This window comes from Microplitis mediator, chromosome 3 (assembly GCF_029852145.1).
Source record: "Microplitis mediator isolate UGA2020A chromosome 3, iyMicMedi2.1, whole genome shotgun sequence".
In the NCBI taxonomy this organism is placed as follows: Eukaryota; Metazoa; Arthropoda; class Insecta; order Hymenoptera; family Braconidae; genus Microplitis; species Microplitis mediator.
The window spans coordinates 5,654,701-5,682,445 of record NC_079971.1 but is presented as its reverse complement, the minus strand read 5'-3'; the positions used below and the strand labels follow the sequence as shown (position 1 = coordinate 5,682,445).

Here is a 27,745-nt window from a genome sequence, read left to right as displayed (position 1 = left end):
ATTATTTTTTGAAAAGGCAGGTTTTTAAATTTTAACTTTCGTTATTTTTTTAAATTTATTGTCTAGTACATATATTTTTGTATACAAATAATTATAATTTATAATTATTGTTATTAATTTTTGATGATAAAAATCTATTAGTAAAATTGTACGTAATTCAAAATAAATTGAATTTGAAATTATTTGAATTTTTAAAAATAATACATGGGAGGAAAAATGAATTTAAGATGATGTTTAAATTTTTTTGTTCGAGAAAGTTAGAACATTCTGGAATAATGAATGTTGTTTGGAAATGTCTGGAATTTTTTAGGAATTATGATTATGATTATGATGATGATTAATTGCTTCGTGGTAATTTATGGTAAATAAAGTCTTGGTTCAAATGGATTATTGATATACTTTTTGATTAAGGAAAAATAAATGAACTTTTATAAGAAGTTTGATAGAATTGTATGTAAAAAGTTTTGAAATTTTTATATAACGGGAAATTCAAGACTTTTTTTTTATGAATAAAAAACGGTAGTTCTCTAATTAAAAACTACGATTGAATCTGATTGAAACTTAATCGGATTTAAACGGAAACAAACATTTAGTTAGAATTGATCGGATGCGTTCCAAGGATCTGATTGAATTTCAATCGAATTTAATCGGAAAAAATATTGATTATTTTCCGATTAAATCGGATTGCAATTTTTCAATTGGATTTAATTGGATCATAAATTTATTTTTTGATTAAATCTGATTGAAATTTTTCAATTGCATTTAATTGGATAATGAATTTATTTTCCGATTGAAATATTTGAATTGAAATTTATCGTATATAATATTTTTTTTTTTCATTTATTTTCCAATTCAATTCGATTAAAATTTTATAATCAAATTCAATCGGAAAATGATGATTTTTTTCTGATTATTTATTTCTAACTAACTTTCAATCGGATTTATTCGAAACTTTACAATTGAAACTGATTGAAAGTCAACCGGAAATGCCCGATTAGGATTTTCCAATCGGAGTTTGTAATTAGGGTTTCACTTTAAAAAAATTTGATACCGAAGGAACGAATCCTCGAAAGTCGTTTACTGAATAAATTAAATTCAAAATGATCGATTGGAATCCAATTAATTCTATCTAGAAAATTTTTTTTATAAATCCTTGATCACAATAGGGTGAATTTTGAAATCCAATTTGTAATATAAATTAATAATTTATTTTTATTTCTTGAAGAATTTCCATGTGAAAAAACAGATGCTGGGAAAAATTTATGAGTAATAAATAATTTTGAATTATAACTTCAATTATACGATTGAAAATAAGGACAATTAAGTAAAATTTTGAGCTTAAAAATATCCTTGGTCCTTGGAAAAAGATTGTGATAGATCTAGATCTTGAGCTGTAATTTTGCTTGATGTAAATTAGAATTATTTTATTACAAATTCAAAAATATTTAAATGAGCATCGGTAAAATTATATTAAATAACAAGATTGTGCTGTGGGTTTAATATTATTAATGGGTATCTTGATGCCTCAGAGCTGCTTGGTATGTTGGGTTTTGCTGTGCCAAATATAAACTTGAGATCTAATAGGACATTGGAGATTCCTTTAGTAAGATCGCGTTTTTCGACACGCTCTCCACTATACAGAATTTCCAAAATTATCAATGAAGATGCCACAGAAGTAGATTTTTTTGGAGCATCATCGGACAGTTGTAAGAAGAAAGCTAGAAGGGCAATTTTAAATTGAGATTCTGGTTATGATTTATGATTTTTTGTTTTTGTTTTGGTTATTATTGTTAAAGTTACGCTGGTGATTAATTATTCACACTTAATATTATATTATTTTATATGAATTATAAATTATTTTTTATGAGCACTCAGATAATTTTTACTTGAACATAAATTAATGAAAAGCTTTTGGACTTAATAAGCCTAAGTTGAGTTTCTTGAATGATAGCTGTTATTCTTAACGCTTATTTAAAATTTTTGTACGCAGTTTGGAGTCATAAATTTAAAATAAAAAAATTTATCAAATCAGTTTTACATTTTTTTTATTTGGCTCATTAAAAGATTAATACATCTGGCGCTAAACTATTATATTTTTAAGAAGCATTAAACTTACAAGATAAAATCTACATTTACACCAAAAAACAAAAAAAAAAAAAATTATGATATAAATAGTTAATTAATAAAAAAAAATGCACAATGTATCATAATCCTAAAAAATTTGAAGCGTATTCAAAGTTTTGAGGTCAACAAGTAGATCTAAAAAAGAAAAAGTAAAAAAGAAAAATGCCTTTGATTATTTCCGCACGTAAATAAATTTACTAAGTCTTATTTCAAAAATATGCGTAATTACAAAAATCAAGTGTTTGAAATATGACACCGAAGTTAGCCGACATTTAGTAAATTTTGAATTTTTGAAAAATTGCACCTATAGCTTTTTTAATTTTCTGCATGTACATATTTTTAGATTTTTTTTTGTCGTTGATTTGTTGGAAAAAAAAATCCGGAAATTTTAAATTGTCTGCTGACTTCAGGATCATTGAGAAATTAAAAATGAAATGAAATATTTATATTTTAATTGTTTGTTTTACAGTATGTTGATAAATAAGTTTGTGTTTATGTTCATACGGCATAAGAGATGTTATTTCTCAACACGATTTTATTTTTTTTTGTTTTTTATTTACGCAAAGAAAATTTATCGTTGGACTGGAGGTCCCATTCCCATCCCAGGTCCCATATGAGACATTGCAGTATTGGGTCCTAGAAGTACTTGCTTCTGTACCGAACGTTGCATTTCCTCCATTTGCGCTCTTTCCATTTCAATAATTATCGGAGCAAACAAAATTGCTGATGTGCTGAACACAATCCACGTTGCCGAGCAGGAAAACTTGTAGAGTGCTGCGAAAATAAAATAATTGTTGAATTAAAAAAATGACATTCATTACTCATACTTATAAATTAAGACAAATAAAATAATGACAGTTATAAGTAATTAATAAATTGTTAGGAATGACGTAATGATAATTGATAAAATGATAAGAATTTTAAATAGTTTTTGTACCTTTGACACGAGATGTGAAGTAAGATCCTAAATTATACCCGAAATTGCGAACTTCATCTGGAAACATTTCTGTCAAGCCGATAAGTCTTTCTGCCAGACTTTCATCCTGGAAAAATAAAATAAATATTTGAATATTTAAATTTTAAAATAATATTTTTATTCAAGTTTTAGGTCACAGTAAATTTGGAGGTTAATTTAAACGAGTCGCAAAACGACATGAATTTTTGCATGTCATTTTTTACTTAAATTTGAAAACTGTAGAATAATAAAATTTGTTACTGAAGATTGAGTGCAAGAAAATGTTGATATTTAAATTTAAAATAAAAATAATAAAATTACATCTTCCTCTTCTTCATCAGGAAGGATGGATTTAACTTCTGGCGAACGGATATCGCTGCTTTCCATTCCGCTGTCCGTAAGATCAAGTTCTTCAACAGTCGCCATATACAAAAAATCACTTATTAATTATTATATTTAATTAATTATTTATTTAATAATGACTTGGTCTTATTTTATAAGATTATTTTAATTCCTAAAAAAATGAGTAACCCTCACACGCGTGGAAAGACAAGAGACCATTAGGAGGTTCATGATTTTCTAAGTCTCTTCTAGGCTGAGCTAACTGTTACTTATTGCCCGGGAAATTTGAATTTTTAAATTGTACTTACCTAAATTTGAAAAAGTTGGCTCATTTTAATTTTAAATAAGATTAATTATTTATTGCTTCAAAAAATATGAGATTATTTATCTTGACGATTGTCAATTATGATTGACATTTGCGACTGTCAATTTATAAGGACATTTTATTTTTGTTCCTGGCAATTCATTATTCATTTATTTTTTATTTTGAGAAAATTCATACATAAAATTAATTAGAACGTCATTATAAAATTAATTTTGGAGTAATTTCAGTTCTTTGAATAATTATAATGATAAAAAATTTGAAACCATATATTTATTATTAATAATTTTATTTTATTACAAAATTTAAAATACAAATTTAATTGTTATTAAATAAAAAACACATTAAATATTTGTACATTGCAAAAAATTTTAGGAGTGAAAGCAGATTAAATCCGGAGTGAATGCGAAGCGGTGACTGTTTATTTATTTAATTTCTTTGGAGTCAAATTTACTCTGAAGAGGAGTTTATTTTAAGGGCATTCTCAGACAGTGTCCACCACATTTTAAAAATATGCAATGATTCAACTGCCATAACCGTATTAAAATTTTATGAATTAATTAAAAAAAAATTAAAACCGTAATTGAAAAAAGGACAACGTAGTCGTAATTTCGTTGAGATATAGAATTTTAAAAAAATTACTTACAATTGATATCAATTTGGAGTTAAACGAAATTTGTTGATTAAATTTTAGCCAACAAAATTTAAAAATTCTAATTATAAAATTGACATGACGATTTTACTGAAATTTATTTAATGAATTTTGTTTAACTCCTAATTGATATCAGGTGTAAATAATTTTTGTAAAATTTATATAGCGGTAAAATTACGACTACGTTGTCCTTTTTTCAATTAATGCTTTAATTTTTTTTTAATTAATTGATAAAAATTTGATACGCTTATGGTAGTTGAAAGTTATTGAAAATTTTTAAAAAGTGGGGGGGGGGGGCACTGTCTAAGAATGGCCTTAATCCTGAAACTCTGGTCCGGAGTAAAATTAATTCCTAGAGAGAATCCATTTTGACATTAAAACTCCGGCTTGTAGTAAACTGAACTCCTAAGGGAATTTATTGTAATATTCTAACTCCGGTTTGGAGTGAAATCAACTCCAAAGGGGAATTTAGTTTTATATTGAAACTCCGGTTCGCAGTGAAATTCATTCCGAAAGGGTTTATTACTATTTTTAAACTCCAGTTCACATCAAAATTATCTCCTAAAGGAAATTTATTTTAGTATTAAAACTCTGGTTCGCAGTAAAATTAACTCTTATAGGAAATTTATTTGAATATTAAAACTCCGGTTCGGAGTGACGTTAACTCCGAAGGGGAATTTATTTTAATATTGAAAATAGTTCGCAGTAAAATTAATCTTGAAAAGGAGTTAATTTTAATATTAACCGAACTGGAATTAATGCAGATTTTAAAAAATCCAGATCACCCCAAAATCAGTCCGCTGAAAAAATAAACTCCGTATTCAAAGTGATTTTTTCTATAACTCCGGAACTTCAAGTGAATTCGAATTTAAATACAATCCGAATACACCCTCAATTTTTTACAGTGTAAAATAATTTTAATATTACATAAAATCAAAATGAATATCTCATAAAAAAAAATTAATTACTAATCCAATTGATAAAATTATAATAATTAATGTCCTAATTTTTCATTGCTAATAAAAAAAAACTTATTCCAATTTACAATTTAAAATTTTTGAACACAAGTTTAAAATAAATTTTTTTATAATTCAAATTTTCTATACAATTTTCCGATACTTTCCTTGAATCCAAACTCGGTACATTTTCAGTTGCTTACCGCGATTAATTTGCAGTCGTCTATCAACGACATTTTGTTCCTCTTTAAAACCACACCCCTCAAACAAATCTTTCAAATTTTTTTGAGTAAAAAAATACACCTGAGTACCATCACCTCTGGCGTAAAAATTATCCCCAAGACATCGTCCTTTTTTAAATCTCAGCTGAGCCAAATCATATCTGCCATAGTCCCGTAAGAGAACCAGTCCCCCGGGTTTCAAATAACGATGGATTTGTTTTATCACATGAATTTGTCTAAAAAAATAAACAACCACAAATAAAAAATTATCTTAAACAATTATTCTATTCATTGTATGTAAATAACTAATAACTGGACATACTTATCCGGTTTTATTGCTGATAAGACGAATATCAACATGACAATATCTAAACTATTGGGTTCAAAAGGCGTTTCCCAGTCATCTTGAGTAATATCTAATACAAATGCTTTGCACCGTGACTCATCATAGTCTTTGTGTGACTTCGATATGTCAACAGCGACAGAAGAAAAGTCACAGCCATACAAAAATAAATTTGGATTTGAATTATAAGCAAGAATAGGAAAAATCGTATTCCCAACTCCACAGCCAATTTCTAGTATTCGTTGTTCAGTAACTGAATTTTTTTCAAAGTCTTTATCCTCATCATTGTGTTCCTTTGTCTCTGAGGAAACTTTCTCGGGCACGTTCAAGTCATCTCTGACTTTAAACGGAGCCAACTCAGGAAATTCAGTAAACAGCCAATGCCTGTCTTTGAAAAATCTGTTCTGATGAATCCCATAAAATTTATTCCAATTGTTGCTCGCCTTTTTTTCATACAACTCGAGTTCTTCTTCTGACGCAGTGACTACTGAATTTTCAGATACTTTTTCTTGGGCCAATTTTTGTTGATCGTCATCCCATTCAACGTTGTCCCTAAAAATGAACATATTTATTATTTTATATTTTTAAAAATGGGTAAAATAAAATATTTCAAGCCCGTACCAGGCATTAAATTCAAAAACTCTTGACTGATCAATTAAATAACGTGAACCTCCTGGTGGTTTTTTTCTGTGACGCGTGTGACAAAAACGTAACCAGGATTTGAAACAACGTGCGGTTGATAAACTTTTATAATTTACGAGATAATAAGTCAGATTATATGGAATCATACCACGCATTGTGTTGAAATACGTTGTCATCTTCTTTCAGTGTTCGGTTTCCAAATTGCGGACGTTTTTGCTCATTTTTTTCACTCTCTGATGCCATTTAGCCTTTTAATTAAATATGGACTCCAAAATATCTAAGTACACGTGCTACTGTTGCTGTGACTTTATCAGCTTTGAACTCTATCGGTATCACCTGAAAAATATTTAAAACCATTCGATTTAGTTAAGACATGAACCAAATAATACCGACGTAAATTCATTTGCATTTTGTCAAAACATTGAGGCAATTCTCAGACAGTTCCCGCCACTTTTTAAAAACTTTCAATGACAACTGTCATAGCAGTATTCAAATTTTATTAATTAATTTAAAAAAAATTAAAGCGTTCATTGAAAAAAAAACGCATTTACAATTTCGCTGAGATATAGATTTTAAAAAATGATACTGAAGTTGACGTCTGATAATTTTTGGATTTTTTAAACAATAAATTATTCAAAAAAATTCCACTTAGAGTTTTTTCAATTTTCTACATGAACATATTTTTAGTTTTTTTTTTTTGTGATTAATTTAGTGAAAAAAAATCCAAAAATTTTTTTTTTTCTCTTAACTTCTGGATCATGAAAAAAAGTTACTCACAGTTGTAATCAATTAGGAGTTAAATGAAATTTGGTAAATAGATTTGAGCATAAAAAATTTGAAAATTCAAATTTGAAAATTGAAATGAAGATTATCCTGAAGTTTATTTTAATAATTTTTTTTAAAATCTGTCTCAGCGAAATAGTACACTGAGAAAAAAATTTTCTTCTGACAACTAAATTTTAGTTATGACAACAAAATGATTTGATTGCCCATTGCCAATCATATATTTGGTTTTTTTAACTAAATATTTTATAATTCACTAAAACAACAAATTATTAGAAACTATAAAATATTTAGCAAAGATAAATTATACGTTAATGGTCACTGGTCACTTTTTTTTCTTACTTTTTATGTTAAGAAAATCAATTGTGAAGATGATAAGGAAGAAAAATATTGAAAAGATTAATTTCTTTAAAAGTTTATTATAAATACATAATCCAACATATAAGTGGCAAACCAAAGAAGTTCTTTCATGTGGCTTTCACACACAAGATGTGTGCAGGTAAGCCTTTCTCAAACATTTGCACGAATTGATTTGTGTTACTGAATTTTCGGGGCAAACGTGATTCAAAGCCACCTGATAGCAATAACTTCACTTGCCTGAAAAACAGTTGAAAACAAAAGAAAAACACGTGGCCCGGGGCATTTGACGCCCAAGAAGAAGTCCTGAAAAAACAATTGTATACTATCATGAGTCGGATGGTCACGAGACCAAAATCAAACTTGATGGTATGACTGATATTCATCATTTGACGGAGACTTAAAAAGAATTAAAGAGCAATCTGCCGAACATATCGAAACCAATGGTGCTACTATGTCTGTTTTATTATGAACAAAGTGGATGCGGGAAATCCACCTCAATATTAGGGGCTCTGGTGTCTTGGAGGTACATTGAGAAACCATTTTTTTCTGACAACTAAATTTTAGTTATAGCCACAAAATGATTTCCGTATTTATTGTTAATCATATATTTAGTTGTTTTAAAGAAAAATTTTCTTAACACATTCTTTGTTTGTATTATGATATAAAATGTTGTGGTTAATATCATTCTTAAACATAATTGTCATAATTAAATATTTCTTTGCGTCAAATAGCGTCAAAGTCTTGACAAATGTGCTTTAAATTCGGAATATAATAACTCTGAAATAAGTTTCTTACCAGGGACACTGCAATGGGTGGGCGCGATCTAGTGGCGAGCACCGAACTACTCCCGTTGCTATTGGCTAGTATAGTGACAACTGTCTTTTCTGATGGTAAATATTTATTAACTTCGAACTAATATATATATTTATTCTAAATGAATATATTTTTTTGTGTCTAAGTAATATTTATAAGAGTTAATATAATGAAATTTAGCTTTAATATTTCGGTTTGTAGGCACTATTAAATAATTAAGTTGTCTATCAAATAAATATTTTCTTTGGTTTTGTGGTGACAAAGTCATTGATTATTTTAAAAAAAGGGGTGAGGGGAGTATTGTCTGAGAATTACCTTAAAATTAAAAAAAAAATCGTTTTTGTTATGATTATAAAATTTGAGTTCAGTATAAATCTGTGAAAATGAATTAAAACAACGCAGAAAAAAATTCTGCTTGAGAAATTCCGACACTGAAAGTAGCCGACATCTGACAATTTTTAAGTTTTTAATTATCAAGTTAACTGTCAAAAAATTTTTTTAAAAATACAATTTTTAAAATTCTTCACATGAATTTTAAAAAATTTTTTCCCGCCAATTTGTTTTGTTTATTGAAAATAATAAAAATTTTTAACGTCTGCTACTTTTATCATTGAGAAATCTTATAAAAGCCAAAAGATTCTTATAAGTTATAAAAATTTTATGAGAATTAATGAGTTCTATGAGAAATTTTATAGACCTTAAGACATTTGACTGAGAATCTATCGTTTTTTCAAGCAGGGAAGTAATAAAAAAAAAAAAAGTTATGAACATTTTCTTGTTAATTATAGAATCGCGTCACTAGACAAGAGAGTAGTGACGGTCAAACGTAATCAGAGGATATGTGAGGATGATGTCCACCCTTCTCCATTTACCTCTAGATGCCCACATCCATAGTTCCCAAGGGAAGAATCGATACACTCACCTTCTATCTTGTTCGTCCATTCCTCTCGCTCACTACACCTTTACTCATCCTCTCTTTCCGCTTTCATATGTCTATATACTATCTACATATACACATTCAACCTTCTTCTATATACATCAGTTACTAACGATCGATTGAGGCTTAAGAAGCGTAAAACTTTTTTACATACTGAAAAATTACCAAAAAAAATATCATTTTTAGTGATCTCCTTGATAAATTTAATTAGCTGATTAATTTAATATTAAACAATTAATGTAATTAATATTTAACGAGTCCCTGAAGTAAGCGAGTGAGTGGCAATCGTAATATTTTTTTCCATGTCGGATATTTTTTTCGGGCAAAAAATATATAAGTATATAAAAGGGCGAAAATGGGAGAGTTACGCGTTATTGAACGGACTATAATATTCTACAAAGCGCAGACGAGGGCAACCACCCCGAAGAGTTGTAGGAACAGAGAAACATGAGCGCAGCACAAAATTTTATGTTCGTATTCTATATGTACCTCAATCTTCCCTAACGATCATACTTCAATTTTGAAAGCTAATTTAGTCATTAGAAAAAAAAAACAATTATGTTATTAATTAGATTAATTTAATAGTAAAATGACAATAAAATTTTTAGTAAAACAAAAAAAGTAAAAATGAAGAAATTAGGGAAAAAAACAGTAATAAATTTTTCTTTGTTTCAATTGAATCCCAAACGTCCTCTCTCGTCCTAGACAACCTCGCGGGATTTTTTCTGTCTGGCAGAGAGGGAAGATCGTCTCCGAGGGTGAAAAAGGCCCGCCCTGTCTGCTGTGTTTGCACGATGTATACGAGTAAAATGAGAAAGACATAGTGTGTAAAAGAGAGAAAAGAGAAGAGACGTAGGAGCCTGACGTCGACGATGCTAAAATGGGATTGGATGTAGCATAGTGCTGCTGGTAGAATGGATGGTGGTGGTCGACTGGGGTAGTTCACCCTCGCGCAGGAACGCGAGGGTCCAAAGATCGTTCGGTCGATGACCTCAAAGTTCAGAATTCACAGCTCTCATTTTTATCATTTTTCCTCCGCACTGATTTTTATCACTCAATATCATATATTTGTTATTAATAACTCTGTATCACTCTATATATATATTTAAATCATCAAATATATCATTGTAATAACAAACTTTTAAAACAAAAAATATTTGACGGTCATTTATTATAAATAAATGTACGAGTTTTTTGAGCAAATTCATACATTTCTTTTCTCAAGTAAAACAAGTACATATATTTGTATAATTAAATATAATTAATGTACGCGAATGGTTATTAAATAATAAATTAAAAGTGTAATTTGCAGATACAGAGTTATTAAAATAAAATTTTATACACCGAGTTATTTTTTTCTCGATGGTAATTTTCACGCTATCATATTATCTGATGTTCAATTACATGCTTGTTATTCTTGTTAATGACGTTGTTGTGTTGAAAACGACGTCTAATAAAAAAAAACGCGTAAATGGTAAAATAAAAATACAATAAAATTCGAGTAGCGATGCAATGTGGGTCGATGAGAATAGTAAATTATTGGCTGAAAAAAAAAAACAATGGAGTTAACTATAGAGTCAAGTACTTTTAAAATACCTCAATTATTATTTGCAATAAATATATATTTAACATCAATAAATATACACTGTGAAAAGAGCGGTGTTAAAAATACGTCAATTTAACACCGGTGAAGGCGGTGTAATTTGGCGGTGTTAAATCGGTGTAAAAAAAAAATTCCACGTATAGAAATTAGAAAAAAAAAATGTATTACACATAAAAAAATATAAAAATTTAATAATTATTATCTGGAGGAAATTTAAACTTTGCTATCTACTTATTTAAATAATTATTTATGTTATACGTAATTTATTTAAAAATTACACAATTTTACCCCCACCATTTCAATCACCAATAATTTAATTAATTAATAAAAATACTAATTAACTTACGATACTGAAGTTAGCCGACGTCCAATAATTTTAGGATTTTTTTTAAACAATAAATTATTTTTAAAAAAATATTTGAAAAAATTGCACCCATAGTTTATTAAATTTTCTACATGTGCATATTTTTATTTTTATTTTTTTTTTAAATTAAGTCGTTCAAACAGAAATTCAGAAATTTTTAACTGTCTACTAACTTCAAGATCATATTAACTTTAGTGATAGAGTAAGTAAAAATATTCACAAAGTTAAATATTTTAACACCGGTAAAGAATATTTACACTTTCGGTGGTGTTATTTTAAAACCGCTTTCGATATTGAAATTTAACTCCGAAAATTTTAACACCTACACCGCATGGACTTACCCCGTTTTTTTAACAGTGTAAATTTATCTACACTGAAAAAAAGAGACTAAAAATAATTAGTATTTGGAATTATAACCCAGAATCTGGGTGTCAGTACGGGAAATTTTAATATTCCAAACAAAAATTTTCTAAGTTTGTTACGATTTTTAAAATTCAAATATTAATTTTTCTTCCATAGACAATAAATTTTAATATTTATCCTCTACTTATCTTAATTACAGATTAAAGAATTACTATTTAGAATGATAGTATCTACTAATCACTTAATCATTATATTACTTGTCGTTTCTTAATTTATACAGTTCATTTTTTCCGTACATATTCTGCAATATTACAACTGACAATTAACAAAAAACTACGTAACGTTAGTGATAAATCGATCATAAATTTTTTCTCTCATTTATCCGGCTTCTTTTTTTCACAAGATTAAATTTCAGCTGATATAAATGTATGAGAACGAAGACAATGATTAAATAATTACATAATATAACAAGTATTAATAAATTTTAAATCCATCCGTATCTGCTTCAGTAACAGAAATATCAGTAATGCAGGACCGTGTAATAGCAGAATGAAAAAGAGATACAGAATCTGAAATCTATAAAAAAACAGACGATTCGGCAAATGACCGACCATCCTTGACTTAACGTTGACCTAGCCACAAACTCTCAACGTTACAATATTTTTTATCTCTTTTTTTTTTCATCCCAAAAAATTTCGGTCCCGGCAAAAAGTTTAAAAACTTGTAATCTACTGTAGCCAGAGCAGATCCACTCAAGAGAAATAATTTATAAATTAAATGGATTTTCAAGGACAAAGGGAGTCTAGTATATTATTTAGTCTAGACCATGTACTATACTATGCTATATATATTTTTTTTCTCCAATAAATTTGATACTGAAAAAAAGAATGATGATGTAAGCGACAAATTGATTATCGAGGACAAACTTGAAGGTGACGAATGTATACTGAGGGGAAGGAGTGCATAAAGAGGCCAACGGCCTTGACCTTGTCCGTGAGTGCCGTGTCGTGTCGAAGAGTCTAAGGAGTAAGAGTATGAGGACGTAGAGGAGGTGAATCAGGAACACGAGCGGAGGGGAACGGAACCGCGATTTCGACTACAAGACCTACAATTTAATAATCAATCATTATTTTTTTTTTTTACTCTACTCACTATTTTTCTTTAGCTCAATCAGCAAGAGCTCCATTCATCACATTCACCTAGGCCGTCTTTTTAAACCGGTATAACTCTGGTAAAAAAATAAGGAAGGACGGAAGGTTGACTGTAGATCGATAACCAGAGAATTTAGTCGACTTCTCCAAAGTGTGATGCCGCATCAGCTAGAAAAAGAACGAGATCAAAGTACAAGTGAGACAGAATACCATCGGCTGTATTATTTTGCGGGGGTGAGTGTACTCTGATCCTCTTTATTACCGTCAGTCTTACCAACATAAATAACAATCCCGTGGCGCTGCAGTCGTTTTACCACCAGTAATTTTTTCTCACCTCCATTCACCAGGTCCGCGTAACTGCATCTTCTTCTGGTGCATTATTTCGTGGTACGAATTGAAATAACGGGCGCGGTCATCGTCCACATGACGGCGGTCTCTCCCGTCTCTAGGTCCCTGAGTATTTTCATTGCTGCGTAAACCTTCTGGTATTGGTGGGCTAATAAGTTGCTTTTGCGAACAGAGTTGAAAGAACAGACGGTGGCGCCACTGTGCGGTCATTACACCGAGTTTCGGGAAAGATGGGCGCATCTCGCCGGGCAGTAGCTTAGACTCTACCTACAAGACAACACCACACTACCCGATGTTTCCCAATTATTCGCAAGTTTGAAGGGTGATATAGTTTTGTCGCACGTTATTTAATAAGCAACCGTGTGTGCTGTGTGTGTGTGTAAATGTGTGACGTGATATTAAACAAGTGATAAAAATAAGTAGCGATTGATTATTTAAAAAAAAAAAAAAAACGCGAACGGGTAACAGTCTTGCAAGCCGGGCTTCAAACGAACGGCTGTAGAGTCGAAGAGTGAAAAAGTATAAAGGGGAAAATAATATTTTTTATTATTTATTCTCAAGCAACCTGACGGGTTGCCGGTAAATTTATTTATTGAGGGTAAAATTTATATACTTTATTACTGTAATATTTATAAAAATTAAAAATATTTGTTTTTATTTTTTTGAATTTATAATTATAATTTTACTATTCGGACAGTGTGTCGACGTGAGCGCAAGGTGGAGGAACACGAAGTAGAAACGAGCAAGAGAATTGATAAGTTGGCGGAGGAGGAACACGGAACGATCAACGACACGGTGGCGAGCGCGGTGGAAATTTATTTAAGAGGAGTGGAGAGAGTAAATTTAAATTTAAATTTAAATAATTATTTATTTATAATTTTAAATAAATAAGTAACTGACTGAGATCATCTCTGACACGCACGAAAATAAATAAGTAAATAATAGTAGGAAACAAAGTAACAAATTTTAAATTATTTATTGATAATAAATAAAACGGAACATTATATTTTTGTAAATCAAGAATCGGTGGAGATTATGCGCTAGTGATTCTCAGTGTTACTGTGGTAAGAAAGCTCATAAAATCTTAGTGTCTAGTGATTAATTGAGTGAGTTAAATATTATTAAGTGTAGAGGAAGATAAAAGTTTCAAGATTATACCGAAAATAATTCGGAGAGACACACCCTCAGTCTTAGCTTCCTCTCTTTCCTTCCTTATCGTCTGATATCAACATTCTTCCTCTCAATATAATAATTACAGTATAATTATTATTATTTACAGATAAATAATAATAATAATAATAAAGCAACGTATTAAATAAATTGAGAGGAAAAAGGAGAGCTTCCCGTATCAAGATTTTAATTCAAAGTGTTCTCACCGGGGAAATAGTGCGCGTGTGGTTTGTATGTGAAGTGCACCCGTGTTTTACATCCCCACTTCTTTTTCTAAATAATCGTCGCAACGTCGTCGCGATCGTCACCGACGTATCGTCGGCAAGTTTCTGCACCCTAAAGTGAACCAGCTGCGTTATTAAAACCACAACCAAAATGTCCGTGAGAATGGAAAATGTCGCGGCCCCGAGAAAACTTAACTACAAGATGATGGTGAGTGATATTTATATTTACATATTTATATTTATATTTATATATTAAATTTAATATTTTATTATTATTATTATTATTATTATCATTTAAACCAGAGATAAAAGAGGCATAAAAATTGATACGTAAAGTGATGAATTTAAGTTGGAGTAAAATATTATTTTTGACATATTTTTAGTGTAATTTACTGGGGAATTTTAGTGAGAATATTTTGATTGGGGCGTGCGATGGCCGATAGATCGTCACGAAACCGGCGTAGTTTGACAGCATGCCGCGGGGCGTTTACTGTCCCACCCAAGCTCTTTACCCCGCCGATGTATTTCTCTTCTTTCTTGCGTCCCATTTGCTCACTATGGGTGTACTATCTTTCATTCTATCCCTACCATGCCACAGTATTCTACCTCCCCTTGTCTGGTTGATACTCGCGCGAACATATATATATATAAAATACTGCTCCGTCTTTTTAAAATGTGTGCGTGCAGGCAAATGTACACTAAAGTAAATCTGCTGGGTTTACTTGCTCACTGCATACATGAGAATTTCTCGCGGAGCAAACAAGTGCGAATTAATCTCTGCTTCATCTGTAGATTTCACTGAGCATTGATATTATATTTAACACTAGGAAACTATTTAATAGAAATAATATGACAGACAGACGATATTTTAATAATATTTATTGTAATTTAAAAAAATTCATCTGAATGACAAGGGGTCCTAGTCTGGTCATGCTTCCGGTCACACGAAACGAGTTTAGATGTGTGAGGAAGTGCTCTATTGACGCTTCTCTTTTCATAATTTCTCTCTATTTATATATTTTTTTTATTATATTATCTCTCTTTTACACTGTAGGTTTAGTTGTGCCATCGCATAATATCAGTAGGGGTTTAATTTGCACGGACTGAGATATTTTATCATCAAAGAGGGGAAAAGAGAGATGGCACATGGATTGATCCAATAGCCATGGCGGCGTTCGACGTGCGTTGTCACGTGATCAAAGAATTCGCCGGGCGTGTTGTGTGCGATGTGCGAATCGACGGGATGTCTGGATTAACCTGCTGACGTTTTCTAAGAGTAACTGCACATTTTTACTACCGATACCATGTCCAATTTAGTAGATGATCATCTGGAAATTTTTTTCTTTTTATCACAGATAAAAAAAAAACGGAGTAAAAGATAAATTTTTAAATTTCATTTGCTTAAAAATTTATTTTTATTTATGATTCATAAAGAAAAAGTAAATTATAGGTCAGAACTATTATTAGAACTAGAAAATTTTATAAAATGTATGAAAGGTAAATGATAGTAATTAATTGATTAATAAGTATAAAGGTACAGTGATAAATAATCTGATCAAGTTGAGTTACTGTAGTGTTGGTGTCCAATGAGGATCCACAGGCACGCGTGGTTTGTTTAGGAATGTTGACTCCATGGCAATGAGGATAGAAGTTTAACAAGAAGCTTCTCTTACTTATACTCTTTCTTTGTCAGTCTGTATGTTTATCTCTCTCCCTCTCTCTCTATTTCTCGAAGGCCAAGGCAGTTTGCCGGCCGGTCTTGCTCGCTCGATTGCTCGCGTTTCAAGATGGACTCTCGTATATATATGTATGTATGCATGTGTGCTGGTTAGATATTTCTTCTTTTCATACCATACCGGATATGTATCTTTTACTCCACGATTTAACGTCTCGCTCTCTAGCATAGAGATTACCCCGTTTTTATTCGGTCTCGTTGTTTTTGTCGGGCATAGAGGAGAGTTAGACGTTGACACTTGACTTGGAACCCTGTCCTCTTGAGATTTTCCAATAGCTAGAGGTAATACATTTGACGACATCGCAGGGACGTTGGCCTTGATCGATACCCTTTGCGGGAAAATTGTCTCGGGACTATAGAATAAGAGGATGAGGAGAACAAGGCGAACAGTGGGAGAGAGAATTGAGGAGAGGAAAAGTCGTACCTGCCCTGGTTGATGGGGTCGAAGGACTTTCGGGTGGGGCTGTTGAACTCGTCGGAAAAAAGGGGGATGTTTTGTATTATCTATTAGATATAAAAAAATTATCCAGTTAAAGTTCGAATTTTTCATTTTTTTTTGCATTCACTGTAGAAATTGATAAGAGAAAAATTATGAATCAGTTTGGATATTTATTTAAAATAAGTATTGAGATTTGAGCTGAAGAGATCTGCTCTAGTCTTTTATTAAATCAATGGAATATAAAAAATGGATCGTAATTAATTGGAGGGACAACTCTTTCTATAAATAGAGAATATATATAAATAATATGATGGTGAATAAAAAAGTAAGCAATGAGAAAAATGACGCTTCAATATATAGTCTAGAGGGGTTAGGTTAGCCGGCGTAGGCGGTGCAAGAATATCGATTATTTGTGGTTGCGGCATGCTGCCGTTGCTGCACCCTCCGTACCGGCTGTTTAAAAAATTATCTTATTACTGAAATCCTAATTTTATCATTTGTATTTTATATGAATTTATACACTGTAAAAATTGGGAGTGAATTTGGAGTGACTGGGAATTTTATTTCAATCCGAAGTCACTTGGAGTCCTGGAGTTTTTACTAAAAATCACTTCGCATATGGAGTAAATGGAAAGTTTGTTATTTCATCAGAGTGATTTGCATTTTATTTAAATCCGTATTCACTCTGATTTGGACTTTTAATATTAAAATAAACTCCCCTTCGGAGTAAATTTCACTTTGAACCGCAGTTCAATATTAAAATTAACTCCTTTTCGGAGTTAATTTCACTACGAACCCGAGTTTCAATATTAAAATAAACTCCCCTTCGGAGTAAATTTTACTTTGAACCGATGTTTTAATATCACAATTAACTCCTCATCGTAGTGAATTTTACTTTGAACCGGAGTTAAATATTGAAATAAACTTCCCTTCGAAGTTAATTTCACTCCGAACCGGAGTTTTAAAATTAAAATAAACGCCCCTTCGGATTGAATTTTACTTTGAACCGCAGTTCAATATTAAAATTAACTCCTTTTCGTAGTTAATTCCACTACGAATCCGAGTTTCAATATTAAAATAAACTCCCCTTTGGAGTAAATTTCATTTTAAACCGTAGTTCAATATTAAAATAAACTTTCCTTTGGAGTAAATTTTACTTTGAACCGGTGTTTTAATACTACAATAAACTCCCCTTTGGAGTAAATTTCACTCCAAGGAGATTAAATAAATAAACAGTCATCCGTCTGCATTTACTACGCGATCTCTCCCCAAATTTTTTACAGTGTAATTATATTTTTGACTCATAAATTGTTTAAAATTCAAAATATCAATATGTCGATATTATCGATGAATATTTTAAAATACTACAGATAAATATTTAAGGAGTGGGTTTATAAATAAAATAAAGATAAACGGGATAGGACCTAGTGATTAACGAGATAGATACCAGGTCGTAGAAAGTCTACATCTTTTGTGTCTTTTTTAAATAACTAGTCATGTATTGCTATATATTGTGAGGAGGAAAAGTCAAGTTGAAACTTTCTTTAGTCATACAGAATAATAACTGATAATAATTCATTAACTATTTAAATCTTATAAATTAAATTATTTATTTATATATATCGGTAAATTTTTCATTTCACCGATAAATATTTAGCATTTTAATTGATATAACTGTTTATATTTATTTTAATTACATTAATTAATCGTATAAATGATTTCATTCATTGAATGCATAATTATTGAGTAGATTTAGTGTTCAATTTTTAAATATTATTGAACCGGTTGAGAAAAAAATAAAACAAAGTTATAAGATATGTTTTTTTTTTTTTTTTTTAATGATATAGGATTTCAATGATAGTTTATTTTATTTTTATAAAAATTTATAAAAGTTAACAGATATCTTTTGAGTTGAAATTAAATAGACGCAAGCGCACTCACACGTGAGTATGTATGTAATTTATTCCATACTTCCTGAGTTGCATTAACCTGTTGGTTTCATGTTAAAAAAATTTGAAAAAAATCATTTGGTCGTTGCATGTGTATTAAAAAGTTGAGGATACAAGATAAATTGTTGGAATAATTGTTGTTTTATTTTATTTTTTTATATGTTTTTGAAAAAAACAAAATTCCTTCAAAACTTTTATTATTTAACTGGCATTTAATTTAATGAATTTAATAAAAAAAACCGGACGTGATTGTGTATTCTTTTTAAGTGTCAACGTTAATGCAAATATAAACGAGTTGTATTAATAAATATATAGGAGAGAATAATACATTGGGAATGTTACTGTATTTTTTACGTAGAAAGTTTATAGAAAAATTAGTATAGTAATAGTAGCAGGACAATATGGAATTATGGTAAAAATTACTGATAAATAGGGACAAGATTTTTGCCTTAATTTTGAAATGAATGGTTCTAATGTTTGATATTACAGCGAAAATATTGGTTTTATCATAAAAGTTTTCAAACAAAAGTTGTGGGAAATTTAATTTTATAAAAAAATTCTCTCTTATGATTTTTTGATACGACTAATATTTTCACCGTGATTCCAAAATTAAGATTCATAATGAGTGATTCAAATTTGTGTTAATTACGAAAATCTTAATTTTTAAGTTACGGCTTTGTTATTAGTCCTAAGAAAAAATTATAAGAAGCATTTTTTTTTATAAAATTAAATTTCGAACAACTTTTATTTGAATAATTTTTTTACACGACCAATATTTCCGCCGTAATATCAAAAATTTGACAGCATTCATAATTAATTGTTATTTTTAAATCAAAAGTAAAAATCCTGGCTCTACTGATAAAATACACAGAAAAAACGGATTTCTTGGTGCGAATAATTTTCACTCGCTCCTAGAAAAGTTTGCTTGTGCCAAAAAATTTTTTGGATTATAAATTAAAAACAAAAATTTTCTTGGCAAAAATAAATTTCTTGTGTCAAGAAATCCTTTTTTTCTGTGTAGTGAAGTAGCATGAGGACAGTTTGAAATTAGGGTAAAAATTACCGGTAACATAAAATTTGAAAATACATCCAACAGAATTTACAGTGCATTGTAATTGTCACGAGGTAACAGATTAAATTTTATTTTAAAAATGTTTACCAGCTGCATGATAATAGATTATAATATTTGGTAAATTATTCGTAAAAAATAAAATAAAAGGAATAAATTAAAAAACAGCTGAAAAAATTGTTAAGATGCATTTAATAGCTTAACATACATACAATTATTTAGTAACAACAAAATATAAACATGTTAATTTTGTAAAATAAATTATTATTCATATATTCAAAAAAATTCCCGTTAAGAACAATAAAAACAGTTCATCTACTAAATTTATCAAAAATTTTAGAAGCATTAAAATACATATATATTAGGGTGCTCCGTTTGAAACGAAGATTTTTTTTTTTTCGTTCCCCATCGAAAATCTTGTTCTACATGTAAAAATAAAAATTCAGTGAAATTTCGAGCTCTTAATAACAATTTTAAGAACTGGAACAACGTCGTTGAAGTTTTCCCATGCTAAAAGCATGTAAATTTTGATTTTTTTCATTTTATCGAATAAAACTCAGCCCCATATTCACTTATCTTATCGGTTCAAAGTTTTCTTGGAAGAGAATTGTATGCTCTTTGAAAAAGCCTGTATGTGCTTAGCAGTACCTCCAACTACAGCCCTCGTGGAAGCCTTGAAAGTCTAATTTCCTACGAAATTAGTGGTTTTTTGTTGTTAACTTGTAAACGGTTGACTTTTGGGAAAAAAAGTACATGACATTTTTTGTAGGAAATTTAGTCTTCTACAAAAAAGTTCTTCAAAGTCAAATCTCTGAAATCAATATTTGAAAAGATATGTGAACTTTAACTAAGTAAAATTCGAAATTTTAGCTAAATGTCAAGATTAACGGTTTTATAATTCAAAACCATTACATAAACCATGTTTTTTTTAACATAATCCATCTGTTAGGTCCCGAGGACATCGAAAATTCGAACGAGATTCTTCAATCCTGTGTTTTAATCATTCAATATTTCAAAAGAATTACAAATGAGGTTAGTACTTAAGAACAATTTCGATGAATAATTACGGGCATTTTATATTTTATATAAATATATATTAATTGATACTTACCGTAAGTTAATAACTGAATATATTGTATAGTATTGAACACTGACATTTAGCTAAAATTTCGAATTTTACTTAGTTAAAGTTCATATATCTTTTTAAATATTGATTTTAGAGATTTGACTTATGAGAACTTTTTTGTAGAAGACTGAATTTCCTACAAAAAACATCATGTACTTTTTTTCCCAAAAGTCAACCGTTTACAAGTTAACAACAAAAAACCACTAATTTCGTAGGAAATTAGACTTTCAAGGCTTCCATGAGGGCTGTAGTTGAAGGTACTGCTAAGCACATACAGGCTTTTTCAGAGAGCATACAATTCTCTTCCAAGAAAACTTTGAACCGATAAGATACGTGAATATGGGGCTGAGTTTTATTCGATAAAAAGAAAAGAATCAAAATTTACATGCTTTTAGCATGGGAAAACTTCAACGACGTTGTTCCAGTTCTTAAATTTGTTATTAAGAGCTCAAAATTTTACTGAATTTTTATTTTTACATGTAGAACAAGATTTTCGATGGGGAACGAAAAAAAAAAAATCTTCGTTTCAAACGGAGCACCCTAATATATATATAGAATTAAGATAAGATCCAGTAGCCGATCAAGGAACTAGTATTCGATCACTCTGGTATTTGTATATCTGTTTATTATATTTTACTATATAGGATTGATCGGATACTAGGTATTTTACTTTATAATACAAAAGAAAATTCATATGATGTTTTACATAGAGATGCTCGCTTACACCTCAATATGTCTCGTGATTCATTTTTCTTAAAATGAATCAGTGAGAAGTAGTTCAATCAGTGGATATTCACTTCATAAATAGTCTCATATATATATCACTGATTCAATCAGTGATATACTTGGGACTAATTCGCAGTGAATATTCACTGATTCGCAGCACTTGTTACTGATTCATTTTAAGAAAGAAACCTCTCAGTACCAGAATCCACGAAAAGAGCCGAATATTTCCGAATTAAATCGAATTTACAAGATTTTTTATAAAATTATCATGTCATGTGCAAAGTTTCCCAAAAGTTGCAATCTTTAAATTTGAACAAATAAATTTTCTATTGTATCTAGCCCAATTTTTTTATCTATTTTTTATTGTAAATATTTAAATAGTTCTAAATTTTCGATGTCAGAAATATTATACTCTGTGGCATAGTAAAAATGGTTATCTCCCAGAGTATATTTTAATAAAATTTCACTACAACGTACCGAAACAAATAGTATAATTCCCACCGTCATTTCACACTAAAACCAAGTGTCTGATTTTCGCACACATTAAATGTGTTCCATGTTTAAGGTCATAAGCAAAACTATAGTTTTTGTAGTCACAAAAAATTTAACGGTGTCTTAAATATCAATAGCTCATGGCGTCTTAATGTCATTTGGAAAATGCTAATTTCGACTACACACTTGGTATCAGAGTGGCTTTTCTTAAAGGAAAACGCCATTGGATCTCTTTCGCACACTCAGAAAAATAACCAGGACTGTCTTTGTTGCACTCGTCGAGTAAATGATAATTTAAAAAAAAATTCCTCGAAGACGAATTCAAATTTTTGAAAATACGAAATTTTTAGTCCTCTGTTACTTCAAAAACGCCAAAGACTCTCTATTTTAGGTGTACGTTTTTCCGTTAATTAAATTGAATTGAAAGTCGGTTGATGTTACCCCTTAAAATCTTTGGGTAATTTTAACCATAAAATTATCTTTGTGTAATTAACATGTGTGAAATTAAGTGAGTTTCATAGGATGAGTTAGCTCTGATGTTGAGAGAATTTAAGCTATTTTGTAGCCCGGGAGTGGACAGCTAATAATACTGCTATGCCTAGGTTGGCATAAAAAAAGGTGTCGGGTCAGTCAGATGGATCCTAGCCAAAACTTTCATCTTCCTTTTCTCAAGTAATATTATCTTAATTGATAGCTTGTAGCCACACAATCAATATATAATATACTGAAAGCTATATCGCTGCAGCTTTATCAGCTCTCGTGACAATGGTTTTTTTTTAATTTTATTTTCCAAGTGATATGATAGAGGTTAAACAAGGCCAATATGTCAAGCGTTAACATGAGTTTCCATTCATCTAGACGATTCATCAATGAGTCAATAGCAGCTCTCTGTAAGAGTTTCTCGATGAATCTTTTACGTGACCAAGACCATGGTTTGTTGCTATACATGATGCTCGTTATTTAGTAGGGTCTTTCGATCCCCTATTTTATCATTACATGTAACAACACGATTACATCCACGCTGTTAGAGGTTTAAATCTAACTCCGTTTAGTTTAGTTGGAATTGAAGAGAATGAAAATAAAAAATATGTGCGTGCATTTGCTCAAGGCAAAAGCCACAGGGAATTTATGGTATGCGAGTACGAGACGAGAGAAGTACTGAGATGAGTACAGAGACTGGTTTTCAAAGACTCGTACCACTTCCTTCGTTATCCTATCATCATTACCATCATCATAATCGTTGTCCTTTTATTTAACTATAATATAAGTAATAAAAAAATTGTGTTATAATATTCACAAGTTATTTTATTTTATCAATTACCTGATCAATGACCTCACTAATGTTATCTCAAGGTGAAAATTACAGACTTACTGACCTCACTTTGTTAACATTAAAATATTATCAACATTTAAATTTATACTTCAGTCTTATCTTTGGTGTAACATGAGTAATTTATGGAAGCATTATTAAAAAAATATTATTTTTTCTGTGATGCATTAATTTTTATTTACTAAATTATTCATAGATTTAACAGACGTATTAAATTATTTATTGTTTACATTTAAATATTATGTCTTGTTTGGAAGGAAAAAAGTTTGTACTTGATGAATCATAATTTTAAATTCATGAGTATGTATAATAAAGTCAAAGATAAATATCGTGACGTATAAATGAAATTTATCACTAATATAATTCTCTGTTGAAATAAAGAAAATAAGAAATTAAATCTATCAACAAACTATTGAATTACATTAATAAATTCCTTGGAGACCAAACGTAAGCAAAATTTGTCAACTAAGTTGACTAATTTTTTTATTGTTAATTTGATATCATTGTATGAATTCTCAGACAATAATAATAATAATAATAATAATAATAATAATAATAATAATAATAATAATAATAATAATAATAATAATAATAATTTGGGTACAAAGAAAGAAAAATAATTTTTTTTTTTTATAAAATTTTAGGGGTTCCCGTTTTGCCCCTCCCCCCATCACCTATATTTTAAATGTAATTAAAATATATTAAAAACATATCTTAGAATATATAAAAAATAATGATACAGAAGTTAGCCGACATCTGATAATTTTTGGATTTTTTAAAAAACAATAAATTATGAAAAAAAAAATATTTAAAAAATTGCACTTATAGTCTTTTAAATTTTCTACATGTGCATATTTTTAGTTTTTTTTTTTTCTTCAAATTTAAATGAGTGTGAATGTAACAGACATCAGACAAATTTAAAATTATTAATTAATAGAGTAAATAATTAATAAAATAAAATTTTAAAAATTTGCATTTAAAAAATTTTAAAATGAATAAGTGCATTTTTTATAAATATTATTTTTTAAATTATTTACTCTATTTATTTATAATTTTGAATTTGTCTGATGTCTGCTACACTCACACTCATAAATTTAATTGTTGAAAAAGAAATCCAAAAATTTTTGTCTGCTAACTTCGGGATGGTTAAAAAATACATGTATGAATACATAAAAAAAATATATCAAATATATATTTAAAATGCTTTTTATATTTTCATACTGATATTTTATATATTCTCCCAGGGAATATATATTATTAATATACTGAAATTACATTTAAAATATATACGAAAATTGGCGAAGAGTTAGCTATTAAAAATATATATTTTTTTTAAATAAATTTGTTCCATGGGGGATAATAATAAGAATTGAATGATTAAAATAAACATGTTGTTTCAGGGTACAAACGGACCTCGGCCAACATACGCAGGCGCTAACAACGGTAGCGCGGGTAGTGCTGGAGCCGGCGGTGTTGGTGTGGGCGTAGGACCAACTGCTGGAGGACACGGACTAAAAGGTGGTACGGGAGGTGCTCCCCGCGGTGGTAATCCCGTGCAATACCGGGCAAGTGCCGGTGCTTGGGGTGCTACACCGTCCCACGCGGCCGCTGCTGCCGCGTATCCGCCGTACACGAGGTACCCAACCGCGGCCGCGCAGATGCCGGTTGGAGCTCAGCAACTACCGCCAACCGCGAATCCCTACGCTGCGACTGCTTACGCGCAACATGCTTCGGTAAGTTAACTCATATCATATGTATATGTACATATATCATTTTTTTAATTTATCCTTTTTCATCTAATATTAAAGTTAATAAACAATTAACAATTTTGATTTTTTTCCAACAAATCAATTAAAAAAAAAAAAAGAATTAAAAATATGCACATGTAGAAAATTTAAAAATCTATAGTTTCAATTTTCGAAATTTTTTTTTCCTTATAATTTATCGTTTTTAAAAAACTCCTAAAATTATTAGACGTCGGTTTTGTATAAATTTTATATTTGTTAATTGATATCTTTATCTATTTATTTATTAGTTGATGAAATCTTTAGTATGAGACTTTAATTTAATTTTTTTAAATTTTACAGTATGGAGGACAAAGAGTACCAACGGCATCTTCGCCAGCTAACACGAGTAGTAGCTCTAGCAGTGCGACTGGCAGCCAAAGTGGTACGATCAGTACAAACTTGAGTAATAACGCAATGCAAGGCCAACAGCCGGAGCAGCTGTCTAAAACAAATTTGTATATCCGTGGCCTCAACCAAAACACAACTGACAAAGATCTTGTTAATATGTGTTCTCAGTAAGTAATAATTCATTTGTAAAACAAATAGAATTGAATAAATATAAAAAAAAATTATGCAACTTAAATGAATTAATGCAGGATGTGATAATTTAAAAAAAAATTGTTTTGTAAATAATTTTGATCCTGAATTTAGCAGACAATTAACAATTTAATTTAAAAAAACAAAAACTAAAAATATGCACGTGTAGAAAATTTTAAAAACTAGGTGCAATTTTTTTAAATATTTTTTTTTTTTAATTTATCATTTAAAAAAAATTCAAAAACTATTTTTTCAACAAAACATTTACAAAAAAACAAAAATTAAAAATATGCACTTATAGAAAATTTAAAAAACTACAGGTGCAATTTTTTCAAATATTTTTTTTTTATAGTTTATCGTCTAAAAAAAAATCCAAAATTTATTAGACGTCTGCTAACTTCAGTATCATAAAAATTTGCATTCTGTTAAATATAAAAAAATCCTATATTTTGATATATTTGTTGGTTCTAATATATTGGTAATGCTTTTTTTTGCTTTGCAGATACGGAACAATAACTTCTACAAAAGCGATCCTGGACAAAAACACAAATAAATGTAAAGGTACTTAGTTGATTTATACACTTTTTAGTTTATATTATATGTACTATTTATTTTATTTTTTTGATATTTTTAAAATTCATCTCCATATCTTTTATTTTATTTTAACTTCATCCAAAGTATTATTCATTTTCACAAGTACAATTTTTAAAAATATATTAATTTATGCACTCAATTAATTAAATACTTATTATATATAATAGTATTTTATATATAAATTTATTGGAGCTTTTAAAATATTATAAAAATTAAAATATCTATGTCTTGTAGTATTACGTAAATATATGTTACTGAGTTACTTTTATGATTATCAGAGGCAAAGGATCCAATAAATTCGCGTATATTAGCTACACATTTTTACTAACAAACATTTCGTGACTAATTGCCGCTTCCGGACTTTCAAAAATCATCACACAATCAAACTTATGAATATCTTGCTTAAAAATCATATATATTATATTATAATATATCTATTTCTCAAAAGTTGCATCTTATAATAATCAAACAAAGCCAATAGTGTCTATAAATTAAATAAAAATTACGTAAAATAAATATATTACATATAATATATGAGAATTATAAGCAAGATATTGATAAGTTTTATTGTATATGTACCCGTAAATCGGAACATTTTTCACGGAACGAAAATAGAAAAACTAAAAGTAAAAAATCTACTGGATGTCAGCCGAAAATTGCAGCCACCCCCAATCACATAAATTTTTTAAATTTTCGTTGTACGAAAAACGTTACGACCTTCAAGAACACGATCGTGTGACAATTTTTGAGAGCCTCGAAGTGGCAACTGATCACAACACGTCGCTTGGTAAAAATGTGTCGCTACCATACACGAATCTATTGAATCCTTTAGCTCTGATAATCTTACCCGCACGAAAAAATATATATCCCGGCAAAATGGTACATATCCGGCTTATATCTTCAGTATTGTCGTATGTATGCCATTTTGCCGGCATATATTTTCGGACATATATTTTTTTGAATGGGTAAGAGTAATTTAAATTACAATTAATTAGATCGGAATACATCATCAATATACTGAGTAATTATTAAATGTATTTTTGTTAATTTGTGTTACAGGTTATGGCTTTGTAGACTTTGAATCACCGGTGGCGGCTGAGGGTGCTGTGAAAGCACTGGTCGCCAAGGGCATCCAAGCACAGATGGCGAAAGTGGGTATCTGGTTGCATCGTAGACTGGCCAGTGTACGTTGGTTGTGCATGCAAGTACAGTAATACCAGAGTAACAGTAAACCTCTATCTCTCTTTCTCTATTTATCATTTCTTTTTTCCAATCCTCGAACCTCTAA

The 27,745-nt window shown here is 29.6% G+C and overlaps 3 protein-coding genes across 16 annotated transcripts in view; 1 reads left to right on the top strand and 2 right to left on the bottom strand.

Moving 5' to 3' along the window:
- Positions 1–2,547: 2,547 nt before the first annotated feature.
- On the bottom strand, positions 2,548–3,855 carry LOC130665231 (mitochondrial import receptor subunit TOM22 homolog). 2 transcript variants are annotated; one of them, XM_057465553.1, is made up of 4 exons: positions 3,730–3,855; positions 3,401–3,489; positions 3,062–3,167; positions 2,548–2,898 (listed from the first exon to the last, which is right to left on the bottom strand). In XM_057465553.1, exons 2-4 carry the CDS (start codon positions 3,464–3,466, stop codon positions 2,696–2,698), a joined length of 375 nt encoding a protein of 124 aa, XP_057321536.1. In that variant the 5' UTR covers positions 3,467–3,489; positions 3,730–3,855; the 3' UTR covers positions 2,548–2,695. The 2 variants fall into 2 exon arrangements, with proteins under 2 accessions (XP_057321536.1, XP_057321535.1); XM_057465552.1 differs by lacking the exon at positions 3,730–3,855 and having other exon boundaries at positions 3,401–3,641.
- Positions 3,856–4,018: 163 nt separating this feature from the next.
- On the bottom strand, positions 4,019–13,140 carry LOC130665230 (tRNA N(3)-methylcytidine methyltransferase METTL2). Of its 3 annotated transcripts, XM_057465550.1 has the most exons (5): positions 12,933–13,140; positions 9,436–9,603; positions 6,706–6,893; positions 5,895–6,467; positions 4,019–5,808 (listed from the first exon to the last, which is right to left on the bottom strand). In XM_057465550.1, the coding sequence occupies exons 3-5, from the start codon at positions 6,798–6,800 to the stop codon at positions 5,496–5,498; spliced, it is 981 nt and encodes a 326-aa protein (XP_057321533.1). In that variant the 5' UTR covers positions 6,801–6,893; positions 9,436–9,603; positions 12,933–13,140; the 3' UTR covers positions 4,019–5,495. The 3 variants fall into 3 exon arrangements, with proteins under 3 accessions (XP_057321533.1, XP_057321534.1, XP_057321532.1); XM_057465551.1 differs by lacking the exon at positions 9,436–9,603 and having other exon boundaries at positions 12,933–12,947; XM_057465549.1 differs by lacking the exons at positions 9,436–9,603; positions 12,933–13,140 and having other exon boundaries at positions 6,537–6,851.
- A 252-nt stretch (positions 13,141–13,392) lies between these two features.
- The window catches only part of LOC130665226 (protein alan shepard), a 31,316-nt gene continuing 16,963 nt past the window's right edge, over positions 13,393–27,745 (top strand). The window contains exons 1-6 of one of the 11 annotated variants that reach the window (XM_057465536.1): positions 13,393–13,877; positions 13,977–14,881; positions 24,940–25,272; positions 25,627–25,841; positions 26,366–26,424; positions 27,517–27,662. In XM_057465536.1, coding sequence (XP_057321519.1) covers positions 14,825–14,881; positions 24,940–25,272; positions 25,627–25,841; positions 26,366–26,424; positions 27,517–27,662 — 810 coding nt within the window. In that variant the 5' untranslated portion in view covers positions 13,393–13,877; positions 13,977–14,824. Of the gene's footprint in view, positions 13,902–13,976; positions 14,882–24,939; positions 25,273–25,626; positions 25,842–26,365; positions 26,425–27,516; positions 27,663–27,745 lie in introns of all 11 variants that reach the window. The other 10 variants (XM_057465537.1, XM_057465542.1, XM_057465544.1 and 7 more) reach the window with 10 other exon arrangements.

Coding starts and splice junctions, on each gene's coding strand:
- LOC130665230 (XM_057465549.1), bottom strand. CDS start 6,733: ATGACAACGTATTTCAACACAATGCGTGGTATGATTCCATATAATCTG. Junction 6,468..6,536: donor GTTTTTGAATTTAATGCCTG/GTACGGGCTTGA, acceptor GTTCATTTTTAG/GGACAACGTTGAATGGGATG. Junction 5,809..5,894: donor TCAGCAATAAAACCGGATAA/GTATGTCCAGTT, acceptor TTATTTTTTTAG/ACAAATTCATGTGATAAAAC.
- LOC130665231 (XM_057465552.1), bottom strand. CDS start 3,505: ATGGCGACTGTTGAAGAACTTGATCTTACGGACAGCGGAATGGAAAGC. Junction 3,168..3,400: donor CTGATGAAGAAGAGGAAGAT/GTAATTTTATTA, acceptor TTATTTTTCCAG/GATGAAAGTCTGGCAGAAAG. Junction 2,899..3,061: donor CTTCACATCTCGTGTCAAAG/GTACAAAAACTA, acceptor TTATTTTCGCAG/CACTCTACAAGTTTTCCTGC.